This window comes from Diabrotica virgifera, chromosome 10 (assembly GCF_917563875.1).
Source record: "Diabrotica virgifera virgifera chromosome 10, PGI_DIABVI_V3a".
NCBI lineage: Eukaryota > Metazoa > Arthropoda > Insecta > Coleoptera > Chrysomelidae > Diabrotica > Diabrotica virgifera.
Window position 1 is genome coordinate 7,264,385 of NC_065452.1, and position 21,024 is coordinate 7,285,408.

The 21,024-nt window shown below is 32.8% G+C and overlaps 1 protein-coding gene across 4 annotated transcripts in view; it reads right to left on the reverse strand.

Annotated features, from left to right (window-relative positions):
- Positions 1 to 241: 241 nt before the first annotated feature.
- LOC114330058 (casein kinase II subunit alpha) overlaps positions 242 to 21,024 on the reverse strand; it is an 86,357-nt gene continuing 65,574 nt past the window's right edge. For all 4 annotated transcript variants that reach the window (XM_028279366.2, XM_028279363.2, XM_028279365.2 and 1 more), the window contains exon 6: positions 242 to 9,699. In XM_028279366.2, coding sequence (XP_028135167.1) covers positions 9,620 to 9,699 — 80 coding nt within the window. In that variant the 3' untranslated portion in view covers positions 242 to 9,619. The remainder of the gene's footprint in view (positions 9,700 to 21,024) is intronic.

Here is a 21,024-nt window from a genome sequence, read left to right on the forward strand (position 1 = left end):
TTCAAAAATTTCTGAGGGGGCTGGGACAAGTGGTAGAGTTAACAATTTGGGCTGATATTTGAAATTGGGGGATTATAGACTTCCCATCATAAGAAAACAGTCGGGCAGATCAACATTTTTAAACTTTTGGTTTTTTTTGGAACACCCTACTGTTGAATGTGTTCGCTCTAAGTAATTTCCACTGCTACTTGTAGATTTGGTATTAACGTCGAAAATAGTATTAAAGAATTGGTAAACGATAGGAACTTAACAATTTATTGATCAGTTATTAAAAGTAAGTATCTAAAGATTTGTTATCTAATAAATGATTTAACACCTTGTTTCGAAAAAATTAATTATAAACAGTAAATTAAAGGATATTAATTTTTGGTTCATTTCACAAAATATTCTATGGAGGAGTTTATTGTTTTGTACAGTAACAGGTTGTACATCACCATAAGTAATTGTAATTACAATTTATAAATACGATAAATTATTGGACTTTTTCGCATAATTTTCAAATTATTAGTAGCTGAAACTTGGAATTCAGTATCTTTATTAATGTTACCTGAAAAGTCGCTTTGAATTGAACATATCACTTTCCAATCATGAACATTGGACGATATTAAATATATAACAATAATTACTAAGTCAGCTGAAATGTTTCATCAACAATTACTCAGACCAAAATATTTAACGATATAAAAAATAATTACAGCAGAAGTATATAAATAATTATCTACAACTAATAAGACATTATAGCAGGCATTATCACTAAAATTATAAAAAAGGTACTAAAGCATGAATATTATGTATGTATGGTAGGCTGTACAACGATGCAGTGAAAATTTTTATTTATTTATTCAGAAAATGATGTAATAGTCTGTATAAATGTAATATGTCATATCTCAATTCACGTCATTTTATAGCCCCAAGAAAATGGTTGATCAATACCAAAAAATTGACATATTTTTCCTTTCAATTTAGGTACTTGTCTGAAAAGATAATCATGTTAAAAATATGCCAGAAGAGCTTATTCGAGGTTGATTTTTTTTAATATCTTTTTTCCTACAATTATTTTTCGATTATAGAAATATTTATTTTATTTGTATTTTTTGCTTCTTCTTCTTTAACCCGCGAGTAGTCGCGCTGTTAGATAGAATCTCACATTTTATCCTTTTTTGCGATAACTTGATGAAACATGTTGCAATTTTGAAAAAATTTCGTAAGTGCCTCGAGCAATGGTGTAGTAATGCGTAGGAATTTTTTATTTATTTTTTTCTTCTTTTTGTGGAATTTATGGCTTTGGGGAGAGCCAATTAGCTTCAATAATTGCTAGAAATAATATTTGTAACATAACAAGTAAATAAAAATACTATAAAATAAAAATTTGTTGTAAATCAGTATTTAAATTCGTATTTTTTCCACTTTTTTCGTTGAGTATTAACTGCAGTATCTAGTATCTGCTACCTCCCATTATATGCCCCAGATACTCTCCCTTCAGTTCTGACCCCCCTGGAGGGAGTGAACCATCATGGGAGGGTCATTTTAATTCATGCCTAGGTCTTTTACATATTCCTGTAATTTGGCAGATCCATCTTGTTGGGATCTTCCTAGTGATTTTCGTATTTTTACCTTTTCTTGGATAATTAGTATTTCCATGTTTCTGTCTGCTCTCTAATATGTCCAAAGTATTTTAATTGCCGGAGATGAACTTTGCTTGAGAGCCATTTGCTGACCTTTGACTCATAATGATCTTGAACTCCGAAGCTTCAGTGAAAATGCGCCATCGGGTTTTATTTCGCGCTTAGGCCTTCATCTCACTCCAAGACTTTCCTTGACTTCTTATCTCGTCCATGATGGATCTTCTCTAAGTTTAGCTGGGTGACATCTTTTTCTTTTTCCTGGGGATTTCACTCTAGGGCAGTCTTGGTAATACTTGAACTATTTTTTACTCATTTAACATTTATTTGTCCTGTGGTCGCCTCACAGAATTCGAAACATTCTTCTACAACAGACCATTTCAGTGACGTCTATCTTCTTTCTGCTTGTCGTAGTACCTTTGCACATAAACTCATAACATTGACTTAAATCTCATTAATACTATGCACCCATGAAATGTAAATTGTAATTTGCTAATAAAACGTGATTCATCTTAGCGTTTTTTTTATACCAGATAACAAAAATGACGACAAATATGACGTGAATTGAGAATTGCGTATGTATAGGAGTAACTTTGACAGCTCGTGAAAATAATGAAAAAATGATATGATATATAAATACGATTGACGCTTTTGTTTTTCTGGTAAACAACTTTGTACAAAACCCAATGTATCGATAATGATAATAATATATTTTGTTTAACGGGTGTAAACCGCCAAAAATGAAAAAATATACAGTATGATATTATAAATTATAGACAGTTGTTTCGTTACAGGTATTAAATTAAATTCGTAATTAGAATAATCAGAAATACGCAATATATAATACAATATATTATATAGAAAAAGATATATTATATCTTTTTCTCCCCGCCTTGCCAATCAGGCAAGAGGAAGGTGCAACAGTCAGAAAAGTTTTTGGCCGAAGAGGGGGCCGATTGGACAACGAGCCAGAGGAAAATTGAGTTGCCAGAGACAGGGGATAATGTTGGATTGTTCTGAAGAATGTCTTGGCTCATATGTATAAGGTTCTTGAACCCCTCAGTGGAGCATAGAGTTTCAGTGAAAACGCGCCATCGGGTTCTATTTTGCGCTGAGGCCTTCGCTTCATTCCAAGACTTTCCTCGACTTCTTATCTCATCCATGATGGATCTCCTCCAAGTTTGTGCTGGGCGACCTCTTTTTCCTTGGGGATTCCACTCTAGGGCAGTCTTTGCAATACTGGAACTATTTTTTCGGAGTGTGTGACGATTCAACTCCACTTCTGAACTTTATTCCATTTCATTTTTGGTTCAAACATCTTTTTATTTCTTTATGCTTAAGGTGCTGCTCTACTCACTGAAAAGCACTTCCATTATATGCTTCGGAACATGTGGTATGGTAGCACCTTGAAACATTTCAACGTTCGTAAATGTGATATATCCATAAGATCTTCAGAATCCACTATATGTCCAAATATCAAATGATTCCAATCAAATCTTTTGATCGCCTTTCGATTCAGCATTCATCTTCTTGTAGTGTATCCGTTTTGGATGTTGGCGACCATCATGGCAATATTTACTTTGCACACTGCTGCTCTGAAAAGATTTGTGGTTGTTGTGTTGAACCACGTACGTATATTTTTCAGTCAGGAAATCTTTCGCCTTTCTAGTCATCGTTTTTCTTCTACTTTTTCCTGTAAGCTTAGACATTCATGATTAGACTAAATTTTAACAAACTGTAACATTTGGCCAATCGTATTTTTAGGGCTAATGTCAAATCTCTGCAACAAATAATCTTCGGCATTGTCATCATTGCACGGGCGAAGCAATTCTAACATTTATTTCGAACTTGGGTTTTTTGATGTTAGGTAGGAGTCCATATCTCCACTGCAATGAATTATTATTCTTTCTATATTTGCTAAATTCTTGCGTATTATTAAGGTGTCATCATCCATATTTTTATTTAAGTTTTTAACATACGATCACATAAATATTCCAATAAATATATCAAATATACATATATATCAAAGTGGACTGTCAGAATATTCATATATACATATATATCAACGGGGGCTTTCAGAGAATATTCAAATATACATATATCAAAGGGGATAATATAAAATATTGAATGACCTTGATTCGAGATCATAAATTGAGTGTTATAAGTTGAGACTTTAATCATGCACTGAGTAAGGCAAAAGTATGTTCACCAACCATATAAAATTGAATGCCAAGGCTAAAATACAATTTTAGCGCGTATATAAATCAATATAAATATGTATAATTGCCTAGCTTTAAATTAATTATAAATAAATTTAACTACTTATAAATTATATACTATGTGACTTTCTTATTACTATCACATACTAGCAACGTCAAAAACCAGTGTTCTTTAATTCAATCACAATTCAATTTATCAGTAGAGAAAATAAAATTTATTAAGTCTTTTATTGTATGAATTTAGGAAATAATGTAATATTTTAGTATCTATGTGTCGTTGACTATAGAACTTACAGCGCATCTTAAACAAAGAGAATGTTGAATCTCCACTTATACTGTGCATTGTAATATAATGCACTAATGAAATTGTAATTTATAATGTAAAGGAATAATTTCCATGTACTGTCACTTTTAATGTTATTTCAGAAGCAAAGCAAGTTTTTGACGATACAAGTTATAATTTCGTGAACATCCGTACAATGTTTATAGTCGAACAAGGGAACTAAGAGACTCACTAATATTCAGCTGAGCTGCGTGCTATTTTTCGAGGTGTGAAATTCCATAAACCAGGGATTTACCTGTTTCATGAAATTATCCATTGTGTATACAGGGTGATTGATTAGTGTGATGAAGCTCAGTAGATCTGTTATAGTTAAAATTACAAAAAAAAGTTATTGACAAAAATTGTAGGCATCTTTAAACTCCACATTTTAAAATTAGTTACAATCTTACAGGGTGTTCCATAAGATGGTGACAGACCAAACTTATGTTTTTTTAAATGGAACACCCATATTTAATTTTAAATTTGAAATCTGCTTCACTTCCACATCACAACAATGTAAAGTTTTATTATGTTATACCGGATATTTAAAAAGTTATAACCAATATTACCTGAAAATCGTATCAAGTTTAACTCCTTGTATAATTAAAAAGGAGTATAGGAACATTGATCTATTGCAACCATAGTTTTTTAATAATTGTTAAAAATTATAAAACATATTCGTTAAATCAAATACGGGGTAAGTCAAAATGCAAGTACATTATTTTCTTGGTAATTTTAAATGGAACACCTTGTATTTTCTACTCCCTATACCTAAAGTTATCAGTTTTCTAGATATTTTTATTTTTCCATCAAAGTATTAATTTGGTAGATATTTTAACGTTTACCAATAATTATTGTGAGTTGGCCATGATTGATTTGTCAGAAACTGACAGTTTGACATTACGGTTTATTAATTCAGGAACGAAATAACGACACAGAAAAGAAAACAATTTATTTCAAATAAAATTTATAAAAAATAACCGACGGAAAATAAAAAAAATAACACAGAAAAAAAGAAAACGACAGTAATTTTAACTTATCTTACTTAAGTAAGGTGTTCAAAATGACCTCCCAAAATATCTATGCACACTTGAAAGCGGTCATTGAAAGAGTTGCTTACATTACTAAGCATTATTTGTAAAGAAATATTTTGAAATGCAATTCGGATTCTATTTTTCATATCAGCCCTTGTTGTTGGAGGTATTTTATATACTTCGTTCTTAACGCAACCCCAAAAAAATGAGTCCATTTTATTTAAATCTGGTGACCATGGGGGGCCACCTTACCGGTCCATCCCTTCCGATCCATCTTTCACCAAACTGATCATTAAGTTCACCACGTACTAATTCGTTGTGGTGCGCAGGAGCACCGTCATGTAGAAACCACATTTGTTCACGTATATTAAGTGGAACCTCTTCTAATAATATCGGTAACTGATTTACGATAAAATCTAAATAAATCTCACCATATAAGTTACCTTCAAAAAAATATGGTCCTACTACATGGTTACCGACGATACCTCCCCACACATTTAGAGACCAACTTGTTTGACTTGTGTATGGATTACTTGTTGAATAGTAGTGAAAGGTATGCCTATTAACAGAACCGTTTCGATGGAATGTAACTTCATCACCAAATAGGACATAATCAGAAAAATCTCTCTGCTCATTAATTTTTTCTAAGGCCCATTAACAAAATGCTATTCGTTTCTGAAAAGCATTATTATTTAATTCTTGGTGCTTTTGAATATAAGGGTGCATCTTGTTTTTAGATGGAATGTTTTGAAGAGAGTAGTAACTAAGTTCTTGTTCATTGGAAATACTCCTTATACTTGTGTGTGGGTTTTCTGTAACTGCCATCAACACACTCATTTCGTTTTCCTCTGTCACACTAGTTTTTGTTCGTTCATGTTTTTCATAATTCACTGAACCAGTGCGGTTAAATCGATCTTTCAATTTTTCAAATGTATCTTGTCAAGGTTGCCGCCTATCTGAAAACCGTTCTTGATAAATTCTAGCTGATAGTAATGAATTTTTATTGAATTCCCCCAAAATCCAGATCATATCTACCATTTCATCAGTAGTAAAATTCATTATTGCTAATTTAAATTGAATTAATTACTGAATTACTAAATAATAATTGTTGCTAATTTACGGTGTGCCCCAATACTGAATTAATAAACAATAATGTCAAACTGTCAGTTTCTGACAAATCAATCATGGCCAACTCACAATAATTATTGGTAAACGTTAAAATATCTACCAAATTAATACTTTAATGGAAAAATAAAAATATCTAGAAAACTGATAACTTTAGGTATAGGGAGTACTTCATAAAATTTGAAGTACGATAGTAGTACTTTTCGATAGAGATATAAAATACAGGGTGTTCCATTTAAAATTACCAAGAAAATAATGTACTTGCATTTTGACTTACCCTGTATTTGATATAACGAATATTATTACTATATAACGAATAATATAACGAATATATTTTATAATTTTTAACAATTATTAAAAAACTATGGTTGCAATAGATCAATGTTCCTATACTCCTTCTTAATTATACAGGGAGTTAAACTTGATACGATTTTCAGGTAATATTGGTTATAACTTTTTAAATACCCGGTATAACATAATAAAACTTTACATTGTTGTGATGTGGAAGTGAAGCAGATTTCAAATTTAAAGTAAAATACAGGGTGTTCCATTAAAAAAAAATAAGTTTGGTCTGCCACCATCTTATGGAACACCCTGTAAGATTGTAACTACTTTTAAAATGTGGAGTTTAAAGCTGCCTACAATTTTTGTCAATAACTTTTTTTTTTTATTTTTACTGTAACAGATCTACTGAGCTTCCTCACACTTAACAATCACCCTGTATACTTCACGCCTACAATGCCATCCCGCTGAACTGAATATTAATAAGTCTCTTAGTCCCCTTATTAGATTTTATGTTCGAAGATAGTTCATTAGAACATTAGAAGTTCAACAAATAGGATTGATTGTAAGTAAAGATAGTTTGATTGGGTGGCCCAGTGCCAGTTTTTATGAAACAAAATAATTGTTTAACAGTTGATTTGAATTAATTTAAAAAAAATTACAGTGAGTCACATCACACCATCTACTTACATGTCAGAAAAGTAAAATTATAGTACTATGGTATGCATTTCATATGTTACAGGGCTTATATCACTAGAAATAATAAACATATCAGCTAACTTATATCTTTATATTAATTTCATATTAGCCCAGCTTCAGTGACTTTTTTAACTCACACTGAATATTTGCATTTTTGCAAAACAGTTCATATACAAATGAGTAGTAGACTAGGAGCCGCTATAGGTGAAATTTCTTAATCATTTTAGGCACGACGGGACCCTACAAGTTAAATAGTAGAACCTAAAAGAAAACAATTGAGCACTGTGCCGTCACTTTCCAGTGGCACATGCGTCGACAGTGGCGCATCAAACTTTCCACTTATGGACGGGATACATAAATTAAAAAATACCCTCCCTTATTACCAGAATTTCATTTTTTTCATTTTTTTAAGTTCTATGTGATTAAGACATAAGATTCATCGTAATTTTAACCCACCACCCCCTTCCCCCTGCCCCCACCATCATAAACTTTATTTTTCGATTTTATTTTTTTTTGTGGGATGCAATCAATTTTAAAATTTCAAAAAATTCACAAGCATAGCTAAGGCTTTCATAAAACACGTCTATTTTTTATAGACCTGTAGGTTGAGTGTACATAACCTCAAAAAAATTTTTAAATTTTTTTTTTTTTTGGAAAAAAGTATATAACTTTTTTTGGAGACAGCTGCAGATCTAATTTTTTCTTAGTCTTGTATATTTTATCAAACACTATATTTCTAATTTTTTTCAGATTTTTCTGTAACGCTGGCCACCTTTAAAAATCCAAAAAACTGTTTTTTAAGGGGGTTTTGAACGTGTTTTTTTGATTTTTAAATATTCTAAAGGACTCACTTACTTCAAGTTACATATAACCTATAAAATCAAAATTGATTTGATATATTATGAAGTCTATAAAATAGGGAAAATCCCCCAAAACCCCCCAAAAAACAGTTTTTTGGATTTTAAAGGTGGGGAGCCTTACAGAAAAATCTGAAAAAAATTAAAAATATAGTGTTTGATAAAACACACAAAATTAAGAAAAAATTAGACCTGTAGCTATTAATCAAAAAAAGTTATACGCTTTTTTGAAAAATTTTTTTTTTTAAATGTTTTGAGGTTATGTACACTCTGCCTATGGGTCTATAAAAAATAGGCATGTTTTATAAAATCCTCAGCTATGCTTGTGAATTTTTTGAAATTTTAAAATTGATTGCATCCCACCAAAAAAAAATAAAAACGAAAAATGAAGTTTTTGAGGGTGGGGGTAGGGGGAAGGGGGTGGTGGGTTAAAATTACGCTGAATTTTATGTGTTAATCACATAGAACTTAAAAAATAAAAAAAATTTATTCTGTTAGTAAGGGAGGGTAACTTTTAATTTATTTATCCCGTCCAGAAGTGGAAAGTTTGATGCGCCACTGTCGACGCATGTGCCACTGAAAAGTGACGGCACAGTGTTCAAACATTTTCTTTTAGGTTCTACTATTTAAGTTATAGGGTCCCATCGTGCCTAAAATGATTAAGAAATTTCACCTATAGCGGCTCTTAATCTATAGTATTAAATTAAATAACATGTCATGCAGACGACCCAAATAAAATCATATTTAATATGATACTGACTTAATGTCAAACTTGAGTTAACTGCCTCTTATTACCCCTAGTTTTACCCAAAATGCTTATTTTATTCAGGCTGAGTCGACCTGGGGATTATAGATACTTTAGGATAGACTGTTAGATTTAGGGACTGTAGAATATTATTTTTTTCTCCACCACCAAACCATAGAATCAATTTTGATTAGTTGTACTTTGAAATAAATTGGGTACAACAAAAATAATTAAAAAAGGAATGTTTTATTTGTGAGTTAAAAATAATTACACTAAAGGTAGGGCTGACTTTATGATTCTCAGGTCTCCATAAATGACTCATCAAGTATGCGCAAACTGTAATTTTAGCTGCTAATAATTTCCATCAGAATTACAAAAGAAAATTGTATTAAATAAGATACAACGTTGTAACAATACCCAGAGAAAAAGAATTTCAAATAACTTTCGTTAGTAAATGGTAACAACTATATCTAACCTTAAACATATTATGTTTACCTTTGCAGCCAATTTAGTGAAATAAGTTAAACATAAAGTAAAGAACGCCAGTTATTTGAAATTATTTTCAACCATACAAAAAATATTTATACATAATGGAAATATATGTAGGATCATCGCTGCAGAGAGAAAATTACATCATCTTGGAAAAAAATATTGGATGGTGTATGGCAAATTTGACAGCACATGAAATGATAAGGTTCTTCACTGTTATGCACGCTACTCACCTACTCCTGTCAAAGGAGTAGGGGACGATGACACCGTAGACAGCATCCTGCACTGCTCTTTTACCACGGGATCTAAAAACAAATAAAAATTTTAATTTAAGAATACTATGTAATAAAAAATAAAGACTATACTGTATAAATAAGAGTGAGAATTGAAAAAGATGTGCCAACTTCGTGAAAATGAAAAAGTTCCTGTAAAGCCTACTAGTAGAACTAACAGGCAACTTGACCAATTTCTATCATACATTAATTCACTTCATAGTAACATTGAGTTCACAATAGAAACAGAACAGAATAAGTCCATGAATTTTCTAGACGTAACAATTACCAGACTACACAACAAACATGAGTTCTCCGTATATCATAAACCTACCCATACTGACACAACTATACGGTACATTCCATGTCAAATCACTCAGGCAAAAAATTTTGGATCTCCTATTTGTCTGAAAATTGGTATATAGCTTCTGCGGGACGTAAAAATAAGATATTTAGGGTTAAAAAATCTTCTTTTTTTCTCAAAATGTTATTTTATGCGATTTTACAGTGATGGTGTTTATTTAAACAAATTTGCATTTTCTGTCGTAAAGTATCAATGAAAAACATAATATTTTAATAGAAAGGACTCAAAAATGTCATTATATGGTATTATAACAAGTTATTTGGAATCAAAACAAGTTTTTGATCAAATTTTATAGTGTAAAAAACGTTAAAATACCGTTTTTTACATTTTCCTCCATTCCCAAAATACATCATAATCAATTTTGCTGAAAATTTGCCCACAGATAGCCAAAAGATAGGACTTATAAGTGGTTAGAAGGATTTGAATTATATTACAATACCAAAAAAGTTACATGCAGTAATATCAGACTCAAAAGTATATATTAGCCCAGTCGAGATAGCATTTGACCTTGAATGCCGAGCTGCCCAAAATTTTATTTTTCTGATCTTTAGGGGAGTCAATAGTAGCCTAAATTTAAAATCACGAATGAATTCCTCCGTTACGTTAGCCGCCATCTTGATTTTAAAGGAGAACCTGTTTTGCTCAATATCTCCGCCATTTTTAACTTTTCGACAAAAATGGTAGGAACTGAAATTGTTCCAAATAAATCGTATTTACAATTATTACAATTTCTTTTTAACAATTTTTGTCGTGAGGTCGATATTTTCGAGTTAATTTTACTTACAGTAGACGCCTATATTTTTGACTACAATATTGCATGTAACTTTTTTGGTATTGTAATATAATTCAAATCCTTCTCACCGCTTAAAGTCCTATGTTTTGTCTGTCTGTGGGCAAATTTTCAGCCAAATCGATTATGATGTATTTTGGGAATGGAGAAAAATGTAAAAAACGGTATTTTAACGTTTTCTACACTATAAAATTTGATCAAAAGCTTGCTTTGAATCAAAGTAACTTGTTATAATGCCATATAATGACACTTTTGAGTGCCTTGTATAATATTATGTTTTCCATTGATACTTTACGAAAGAAAATGCAAATTTGTATAAATAAACACCAAATCCCTGTAAAATCGCATAAAATAACATTTTGAGAAAAATAGAAGACGATTTTTTGACCTTAAATATCTTATTTTTACGTCCTGCAGAAGCTATATACCAATTTCAGACAAATCGGAGCTCCAAAATTTTTTTTGCTCCAAAATTGAGTGATTTGAAATGGAATGACCCATACACAATTCATCATCCCATCCTACACAACACAAACTAGCAGCCTACCATAGCATGATACATAGACTGACAGAAATTCCCATGTCAAAAAGTAACTTCGAGATAGAACTGAACATCATTAAACAAATAGCAGTAAACAATGGCTATAACGAACAAACAATTAACAAAATTTTAAACCAAAAACTCCATAAGAAAGCCCTGAAATTAGTCTATCCACCACGACAGAAAGAACCCAGTACCTTCTGCTCTATCACATATACTGGCAAGATAACAACAAAAATAGTCAGATACATAAAAAAGAAAGGAATAACACCAGCTTTCAGAACTAACAACAACTTAAGCAAATATATTAAGAACAATAAGAGCCGAAAGAGAAAACAACTACAGAGTGGTGTTTACAAACTAACTTGTGGTGACTGTCCGAAAACTTACATCGGTCAAACTGGCAGAACTTTTGACAAACGGATAGCAGAACACAAAAGGGCTTTCAACAATAGAAAAACAGACACTTCTACATAAGCACTTCACCTTCTAGATCATAATCATTCTTTTAATGAACAGTTTCAAATTCTGCATATTCAAAATAAAGGCCTTAAGCTATCTTTATTAGAATCTATGGAAATTAATAAATTGAAAAATACAGATATAATTCTGAATGACCAACTCGAGACAAACAGCTCCCCACTCCTCAACCTCTTCAGTTAAAGACTTTAAATAGGCAAACCATTGTAAACTAAATCACTTGAGAAAGGCACTCTGCCGAAACAGCTTTAGGGCCGGTTGTTCGAACGCTAATCAACAATGATCACTATCAAATATTTAATTACTGTCACCAAAACTGTCAAAGTCAACTTTTATTGGGTTGCTGAAAACATAATTGCTTATAATTATGAGATTAGTTAATCAATTAACATAACAATTATTAACATAATTGATTTAGTAATTTCATAATTGTAATCAATTATGTTTTCAGCAACCCAAACAACAGTAATTAAATATTTGATAATGATCATTGTTGATTAGCGTTCGAACAACCGGCCCGTAGTCACATAGTTGTAATAAATTTTGTGGAAGTATAGAAAACAAACGTTTTCAGTGTTTTATTGTTAGATAAAATGAACTTCCATCAAGTAACGGTCGAATCCATCAATTATATTAAGATATTTCGACCAACACGATTACCAACCTAACAATTTAAACACTAAAGTTTACTTTTACTAATGAAAACAGCTGTAAGTACTATTTTGAAACAGGGTGTGGCACCAAAGTGCACTTTACTCTAAGTGAAAGTAGACTTTAGGCTGTCATTATGAAATCGGGCGTAACCCCGTTTCAACATAACTAGTGTCGATCTATACTAGCCCAGGAGAACCGACAGCTTAACATACCCTCCCAAGCACGGTGAACGGCTCGTATCATTTTCAGAAATGAAAATGTCGTTAGTGCCGAGATTCGAAAAATTATTATTTTTATATATTTTATTTAATCTTGAATATTTCCTGACAGGCATGGGAAAATAACACTAAATTTGGCAAGCGGGGTCTTTTTGAGATGAGTAATCTAAATTTACCACCAAAAATGATGTATTACCCAGAGGGCGCCACATACGTCTTTCAGCGCTCATTTAATACGTTCAATTTTTTTTGTCCCCCACTCTACACACTTTTTGGATCAAAATTTTTATTCTCTTAATATTTTTACTTAAAAAAGCTATACTACATTCATATCGCTAAGCTCAAATGTTTTCGAGATAAACGCATTTTAAATCTGCGATGCAACATAATTTTTTGCATATCATTGTAGTTAGACCCGAAAAATAAACTTGAAACCATAATAATTGTGCCAGGTCTCATATTTATGTCATTGCATCGCAAATTCCATTTGAAGAAATTTGCGATACATTTTTGTAAATTTTTATGGTTTTTGAGTTATTTTTCGGGTGTAACTACAATGATATGCAAAAAATTATGTTGCCTCGCAGATTTAAAATGCGTTTATCTCGAGAACGGTTGAGTTTAGCGAGATGAATGTAGTATACCTTTTTTAAGTAAAAATATTAAGAGAATAAAAGTTTTGATTCAAAAAGTATGTAGAGTGGGTAATAGAAAAAAATTGAACCTATTAAATAAGCGCTGAAAGGGGTATGTGGCGCCCTCTGGGTAATACATTATTTTTGGTGGCGAATTTAGATTTCTCGTCCCAAAAAACCCCCGCTTACCAACTGTCGCGCTATTATCCAATGCCTGTTGGGAAATATTCAAGAATAAATAAAATAAAAGTTTAACTTTGTATTTCGGTTATTATCAACTTTCGTACTAAAGTAAGTCAGCTTAAATCGACCTTAAGCTCAGGGATCCAAGGTTAAGCTATGGCCCATTCTTTACCAAACACCCTGTATAGTAAGGGTGATAAACATGTTAAAAATGTACAAATTAAAGAAAATGCTTGGGCGAAGATAGTGCAAGCTGTTCAATCCTCACTTCCACAATCCCCTTTTTTAATTTTTCTTAACAATAAAATGGTAAGCAGGTCACTCACAAATCAAACAGGCTGTATCCATAAATATTTTTGTCAAATGCACAAATCCCAAAACAAATATGTATTTACATAAACCCATAAATAACGTTTTGACATTCGACAATCAAAATACCTGTTTTGTTATGTAAAATTTAAGTCTATTATTGTGAACACTTCATAAAATTATCTACAAATTACGGTTTATTAAATGATAACGGCTTATGTTCATCTTATGGTTACGTCCATTGTGAATAAGCGCTAAGGAATGTAGTGACTAATGTTCGATAAGCTCAAAATACCGTATCTTAACGAAGTATGTTTGTATACTAATATACTACATCTGTATATTGATAGTTTACACCCTTATATAAATCTAGTAGCAGATTTTTTAATTTTTACTTGCGTTTAAACCACTTAAATATTAATAGACTGAGCAACTGAGCCTACATGCCGCGCTTCGTAACAAGCTCTCTTATGAGAGCTCTTGCTCTTAGTCCTAACTACCTAACTCTTTCTAGCACATTGTATCGAGAAACTAAGTATGGGCAGGGCTAATGAAATGAGGAGCAGTAAATTAGTATGAAATTTTGACAAATGATTAGTTTAGACCCAATGACGTATATACGTCATTCTTTAGGCCAATGACACAGCCACCTTTACTTTACAGTTAAGTAAAGCTGGCTATGACATAACCTATCATAGCAGTGTTGCCATATTTTTTTGTATAATGTACGTAATATGTGTTTAAAATTTAAAGATACTTTTCTATTTTAATTTTTTAACAATTTTATAAAGCTTATTAAACCATTAGAATGTATCCTATTTTGCGCTATTTGTATCCATTATTTATACTGTGCGTCTAAACAACATTAGATATGCCGTCGACGTAGTAGTTTTTGCAGATAGGCTAGATCACTTGCAAAGAATAATGTCGCGCATATCATTCTCTATAAGAGTACATGAACTTGATCTCAATACGAAAAAAAAAAAACAAAGTACATGGTAGTCAGTAAGCTCGAATATTAAATACACAGCTTTTGGTTAACCAACAAGCAATTGACAGGGTGGACAGCTACACATACCTTGGTACCAACATAAATAACCAATGGGACCATTCTTGTGAAATAAAACAAGCATAGAAAAAGCGAGATCAGCGTTCATAATGATGAAGTCTATTTTCATAGATTCAAGTCGTCACGATTTACCACTTGGTACCAAAATCTCTCATCAGATGCTATGTATTTTCTACGTTACTATACGGAGTAGACGCCTGGACACTTTCCGAAGCTTCTTTAAGAAAAATCGAAGCATTCGAGATGTGGTGTTACAGACGCATTTTAACAATTTCGAGGGTGGATCGTGTGACTAATGCTGAGGTCCTACGTAGAGTGGACAAGGAATGTGAGATATTTAACACCATCAAAGAGCGCAAACTAGAATATCTTGGCCATGTTATGAGGAATGAACATATATATGGCTTGTTGCAACTCATACTTCAGGGCAAGGTATTTGCAAAGAGATGACTAGGGAGAAGAATATTTTGGCTTCAAAATCTGAGAAAGTACATCGGCAACCGGACTATTCCGAATTCCAAATAGCAGAAAGCAACATTCGGAACGGACAAGCACAGCAAGAAGAAGATTTATACTGATATTTTATTATTTATTTTTTAAAACTCTAGGTAATTTTTTGGAGTTTCTAAACTAGTATACAATTTTAATGCTTTTTATTCTGTATGTACCTACCTTTTTTAAATGCAAAGTTATGAGGTTTTTACGTAATGTGTTTGGATTAATGTTTTGTTTGTTTTTGATTTTTAATTGATATACTATGTGCTCTCGTCCGATTTTGAATTTTAGATGTGAAAGTAAGAAATCATTGATGATATGGCAACACACATATGAAATAATGAAGTTTGTGACTCAAACTCGTCTATATTCGTAACACACATAGATAATAACTAGTAGATTATATTGTGTGTATATATTCTAGTAGGAGATAATAACTACGATTAGTGCAGGGTAAATTGAAGGTGGAATTACAAAACAAAAATTTTGTATGTCTTTGTACACTTTATAATGCTCAAAATTACGGATCTGGATTTCAATGAATATATTTTTTTTATCATTCTCGTATCAAAGTAGCGCGTGAAGTTAGGCGCGTATAGATTTTGAGGGTGACCCGCTCTGTGCATCGAGGTGTAACGCCAATATTCGCAAAATTAAATTCCGACAGAGGGAGCTCAAAATTTCAAAGATGGACGATAACTAAAGGAAAACAATCAATTTGTCATTTGATTTCGAAGTCGTTAAAAGTTGAATATAAATTATTTACACGGGTTTTTTTGCCAAAGTAACCACTAAGTTTTACCACTAAGACATCTTATGGGTTAAAGAAGACTCAAATTATGTTTCATCTGTATGCATTCATTAAAATTTGATGCTAACTACTGATTTGTTTTTACCTTTTTTTTTTTCATTAACTAGAAACTATCAATAATTAAAATATTTGCATCTGCGATAATCATAATTTAATGTAAGGAACTCTTACAATGCTTTTATATTAGCCATCAATATATTTGTTCAATTTCTTTATAAAGAAAAATAAGTCTCCGTTACTTTTTATCCTGCGCGATATACACAGTCCAGCAAAAAATCTGGTCCCCGATAATTACACAGCGTTTTAAAATAATGATTAATCTATCTTACAATTTCTAATTTTGTTTTTTAATTTAGTTAATACTACTACAATTTATTTTACACTAACAGATAACAATTTTTAATTAAATAAAAACTGAAAACTAACTAGGTAAATTATGAGGTGGTCGGAATATTTTGCATAACAGTACATGCTGTGCATAGAATATAATATGCTACATTTTATTTATTTATTTAATTTTACAGTCCTTTAATCATTAAAAAATACTACGATTAATGCAAACGTTAAATTAACAACATGTGTATCTGGCATTGGTTAGTTTACTTCATTACGTAGAGAATAATAGGAATGAATACTGAGGAATACTGCAATAGTTTTTTTTAAGTCGAAATCATTGTTAATTACAATATAAACGGACCGCAAATATGTACACAAATTAATGACAAAGTCAATGTTTTCCTGGAGTTGATGCTTTTGAAATTCGCCACCAGGCGTCGCCCACTTTGCGGTTCCTCGTCAATTAAGGATTTAGTGGTCTAGCCATCTTTGTCTGTCACATGCGCGGGATCGCTTGGTTAAAAGAGTTAGGTAGACCACCGATCGACTGCTTCCGCGTTACGCTTTTATGCTCAGTATGCCTTGTCTACCCTTAATATGTCTATGTACACACACCCACATAACTATCAGCAAACTTCAGACTTCTCCCCACTGAAAAATGACTTAAATGATACTGTCGCAGTTTTACTACGTGTAAGAGTGAATCAGCACCCATGCGATAAAAAAGACGGTGACGTCACTTCGCACATGATTAATTACCAGTGGCGGACCCAGAATAGGTGGATTAAATAAATAATTAAAACAAAATAAATTTATTAAAGCTGCACAATTTATCAATTCACTTGCTTTAATCCTTCTACGTGCAGTGCGACTGCTGTCTCTCCCTTAGCTTTTTGACCTGTGGCAAAAGGAGTTTCTCTCAGATAATCAACTAAAACCTCATCTTGTTGCTATGTGGAGATCTTCTGCCCGCTTGAACCACCCAACCGTGCTATAGAGCGAAAATGATCCCATCTTTGTTTGTTTTTTCATATGCACTTATGGCTCACGTTCAAATCTGCAGCAACTTGAGTTAGTGACCATTGCTGTTGTTCCATTCAGCCATTCAAATGCATTCGAATAATTGAAAATTTGTGTTGGAATCAAACATCAGTTTTAGTAGATAAGATGGTGTGGAATCAGGCTCTTAATATTAAAAGAGGAGTATGGCAGGGTTGCCTCTTGTCACCCCCGATTTTCAACGTTTACTCCCAAAGAATTTTCAAAAATGCACTTTCTGATAAACAAGAAGGAATAATTGTGAACGGCGAAGTCATCAATAATTTGCGATATGAGGACGATACAGTACTCCTAGCTTTTAGTCAAGAAGATCTGCAAACACTACTTGATAGTGTCGTTGAGAGTTGTAGGGAAGCAGGTCTGGATCTGAACATACGGAAACCCAAAATACTCGTAATAAGTAAACAGAATATAAAACCGTCTATATATTATGTAAATAATACCAAACTTGAGCATGTTGATAAAATCGTTTATCTCGGACAGCAATTAAATTGTAACGCAGAAAGTCACGGCGAAATTAGATCTAGGATAGAACAGACCAAAGATAGACCTAAGATAGAACAGAGGCTCTAAACATGAACGATACAAGGTAGAAGGACTCAAAGAAACAAACAAAAATAAAGAGTATAAAGAAAAGATAAGCATCAAACTAGAAAACAGACCAAAACATGAAAACCCAAATAAGGACTGGGAAGAGTGCAGAGAAATCATAAAAGAGACAGCTAAAGAAGTGTTAGGCATAGAAGGTAAAGAAAGAAGAACAAGAACGAATGACTGGTTTGACGAAGAATGTCAGATTATAACAGACAGAAAAAACAGAGCATATTTACTGATGCAACAGGGGCACAGAACCCGACAAGCAGAGGAAGAATATAAACAACTACGCAGAGAAGAAAAGAAAACTCACCGAAGAAAAAAGAGAGAATATATGAACAAAGAACTTCAGGAACTGCAAGAACTAAGTAGATCGACAGAGACAAGAAAATTTTATCAGAAACTGAACAAAAGCAGAAAAGACTTCAAACCGAGAACGACGATGTGTAGAGATAAGGAAGGTAATATATTGACAGAACAGCAAGAGATACTAAGAAGATGGACAGAACATTTTACGGAAAAGCTTGAAGGAGATGGGAGTGAGACGAACCCTGATATACCATTAGACCAAGCAGACAACAGAGAAAAGAGTCCACCAACAATAGCCGAGATTAGAACAGCAGTAGACAAATTAAAGAACAATAAATCACCGGGATCGGATCAAGTAGCATCGGAATTACTGAAGGAAGGAGGAGACGCACTACAGAAAACAATACATGTATTGATAACAAAGATATGGTCAAATAAACAGCTACCAGCGGAGTGGAATAACGGTATTATTGTACCATTACATAAAAAAGGGAATCAGTTAGAATGTGGAAACTACCGTGGAATCACGCTGCTGAATGCAGCATACAAAATAATGTCCAACGTCATTTATGAAAGACTTAGACCACACGCTGAAAAAATAGTTGGCAGGTACCAAAGTGGCTTCTGTAGACAGAAGTCAACAATAGACCAGATATTTGTTCTGCGACAGATCCTTGAAAAAACAAGTGAACATAACATCGACACACATCATCTCTTCATAGACTTCGAAAGCGCATATGACAATATAAACCGAGAATTCTTAATAAAAGCAATGAAAGAATTTAATATACCAACACAACTAATAGAACTGATAAAAGAATCTCTAAAAGTAGAAAGTAAAATCCGGATACAAAACGAACTAACGGAAACAATAGATGTGAAAAAGGGACTACGCCAGGGAGACGCTCTATCATGCATCTTGTTCAACATTGTACTCGAGAAAATAATGAGGGACACAACAGTCAATACTCGAGGAACAATAATTAATAAAAGCGTGCAAATACTAGCATTTGCAGATGATGTTGACATAATCGCAAGATCAAGAAGAGAAATGATAGAGGCATTCAATCAAATAGAACGAGCTGCACAAAATAGTGGCCTGAAAATCAACCAGAACAAAACAAAATATATGCAGGTAAGTAAAAACACAGAAATAAGGCAGCCACAAAATATAACAATAGGAGAATACAACATTGAGGGGGTAAAAAACTTTACATACTTGGGATCCCTAGTCACATCTGATAATAACGTAGCAGAGGAAGTGAAGAGGCGAATATTTATTGCCAATAAAAGTTATCATGGCTTAATTCGGCAACTAAGATCAGACAACGTCGCAAGGAAAACAAAATGCCAAATATACAAAACCCTAATAAGACCGGTACTCACATACGGCTCAGAAACCTGGACACTCACTAAAAGAGAGGAAACATTGCTATCCACCTTTGAAAGAAAAATCTTGCGACACATATATAAGGGCACAAAAGAAAATGGAATTTGGCGAAGAAGGTACAACTTTGAAATATACGAAATATACCAGGATCCAGATATCATAACATTCATTAAAATAGGACGGCTGCGTTGGATGGGACATGTAGAAAGAATGGAAGAAGGCGAAATACCAAACAAAATATTCAAACAGATGCCAGTAGGAAAAAGAACAAGAGGAAGACCGAAGCTGAGATATTTAGAACAAATAGAAAATGATATAAAAACCTTAAAAATAAAAAACTGGAGAAAAAAAAGCACGAAACAGATCAGAGTGGAGAAGAATCCCGGAACAGGCCAAGACCCAGAAAGGGCTGTCGAGCCAATGATGATGATTATGATAGAACAGACCAGAGCCGCTTTTAGAAGGATGTCCAAGGTGTTATGTAACAGAGACCTAAAATTTTCATCGAGGGTCCGCCTACTTCGCTGCTACGTGTTCTCGGCCTTATTTTATGGTGTCGGGTCCTGAACTGTCATTAAAATCGATTTAAATCGCCTTGGGGCTTTCGAAATGTGGTGCTAGAAGAGTTAAAAGTTTCTTGGGTGGATAAGAATCGGAACTCCACAATACTAGAACGTCTCAGCAAGACTACCGAGATTATAGAAAGCATCAAGCAGAAAAAGCTGGAGTATTTCGAACATGTAATGAGAGGTCCCAAATGTAGGTTGCTGCAAAATATTATTGCAAGAAAAAATAGCGGGCAAACGCAGTCAAGGACGAAGAAGAACCTCATGGTTGAAGAACTTGCGAGATTGGAATGGTGTTGATACAAGCATGTTATTTAGGGTGGCAGTGAATAAAATTAACATAGCTATGATGGTAACCAACGTTATGACAGGAATGGTACATGAACTTTTTATTTTATAAAATATTGAATGGGTTGCATATGTGAGTCCATATTAAATGTAGTAATGAAACACAGACTTACTCACAATCATTTAATTATACTTTGACGACCGGTTTCGATCTCTACATTATTCAGATCATCTTCAGGTCGGCGTTACAAGTAGTTAAATGCTACA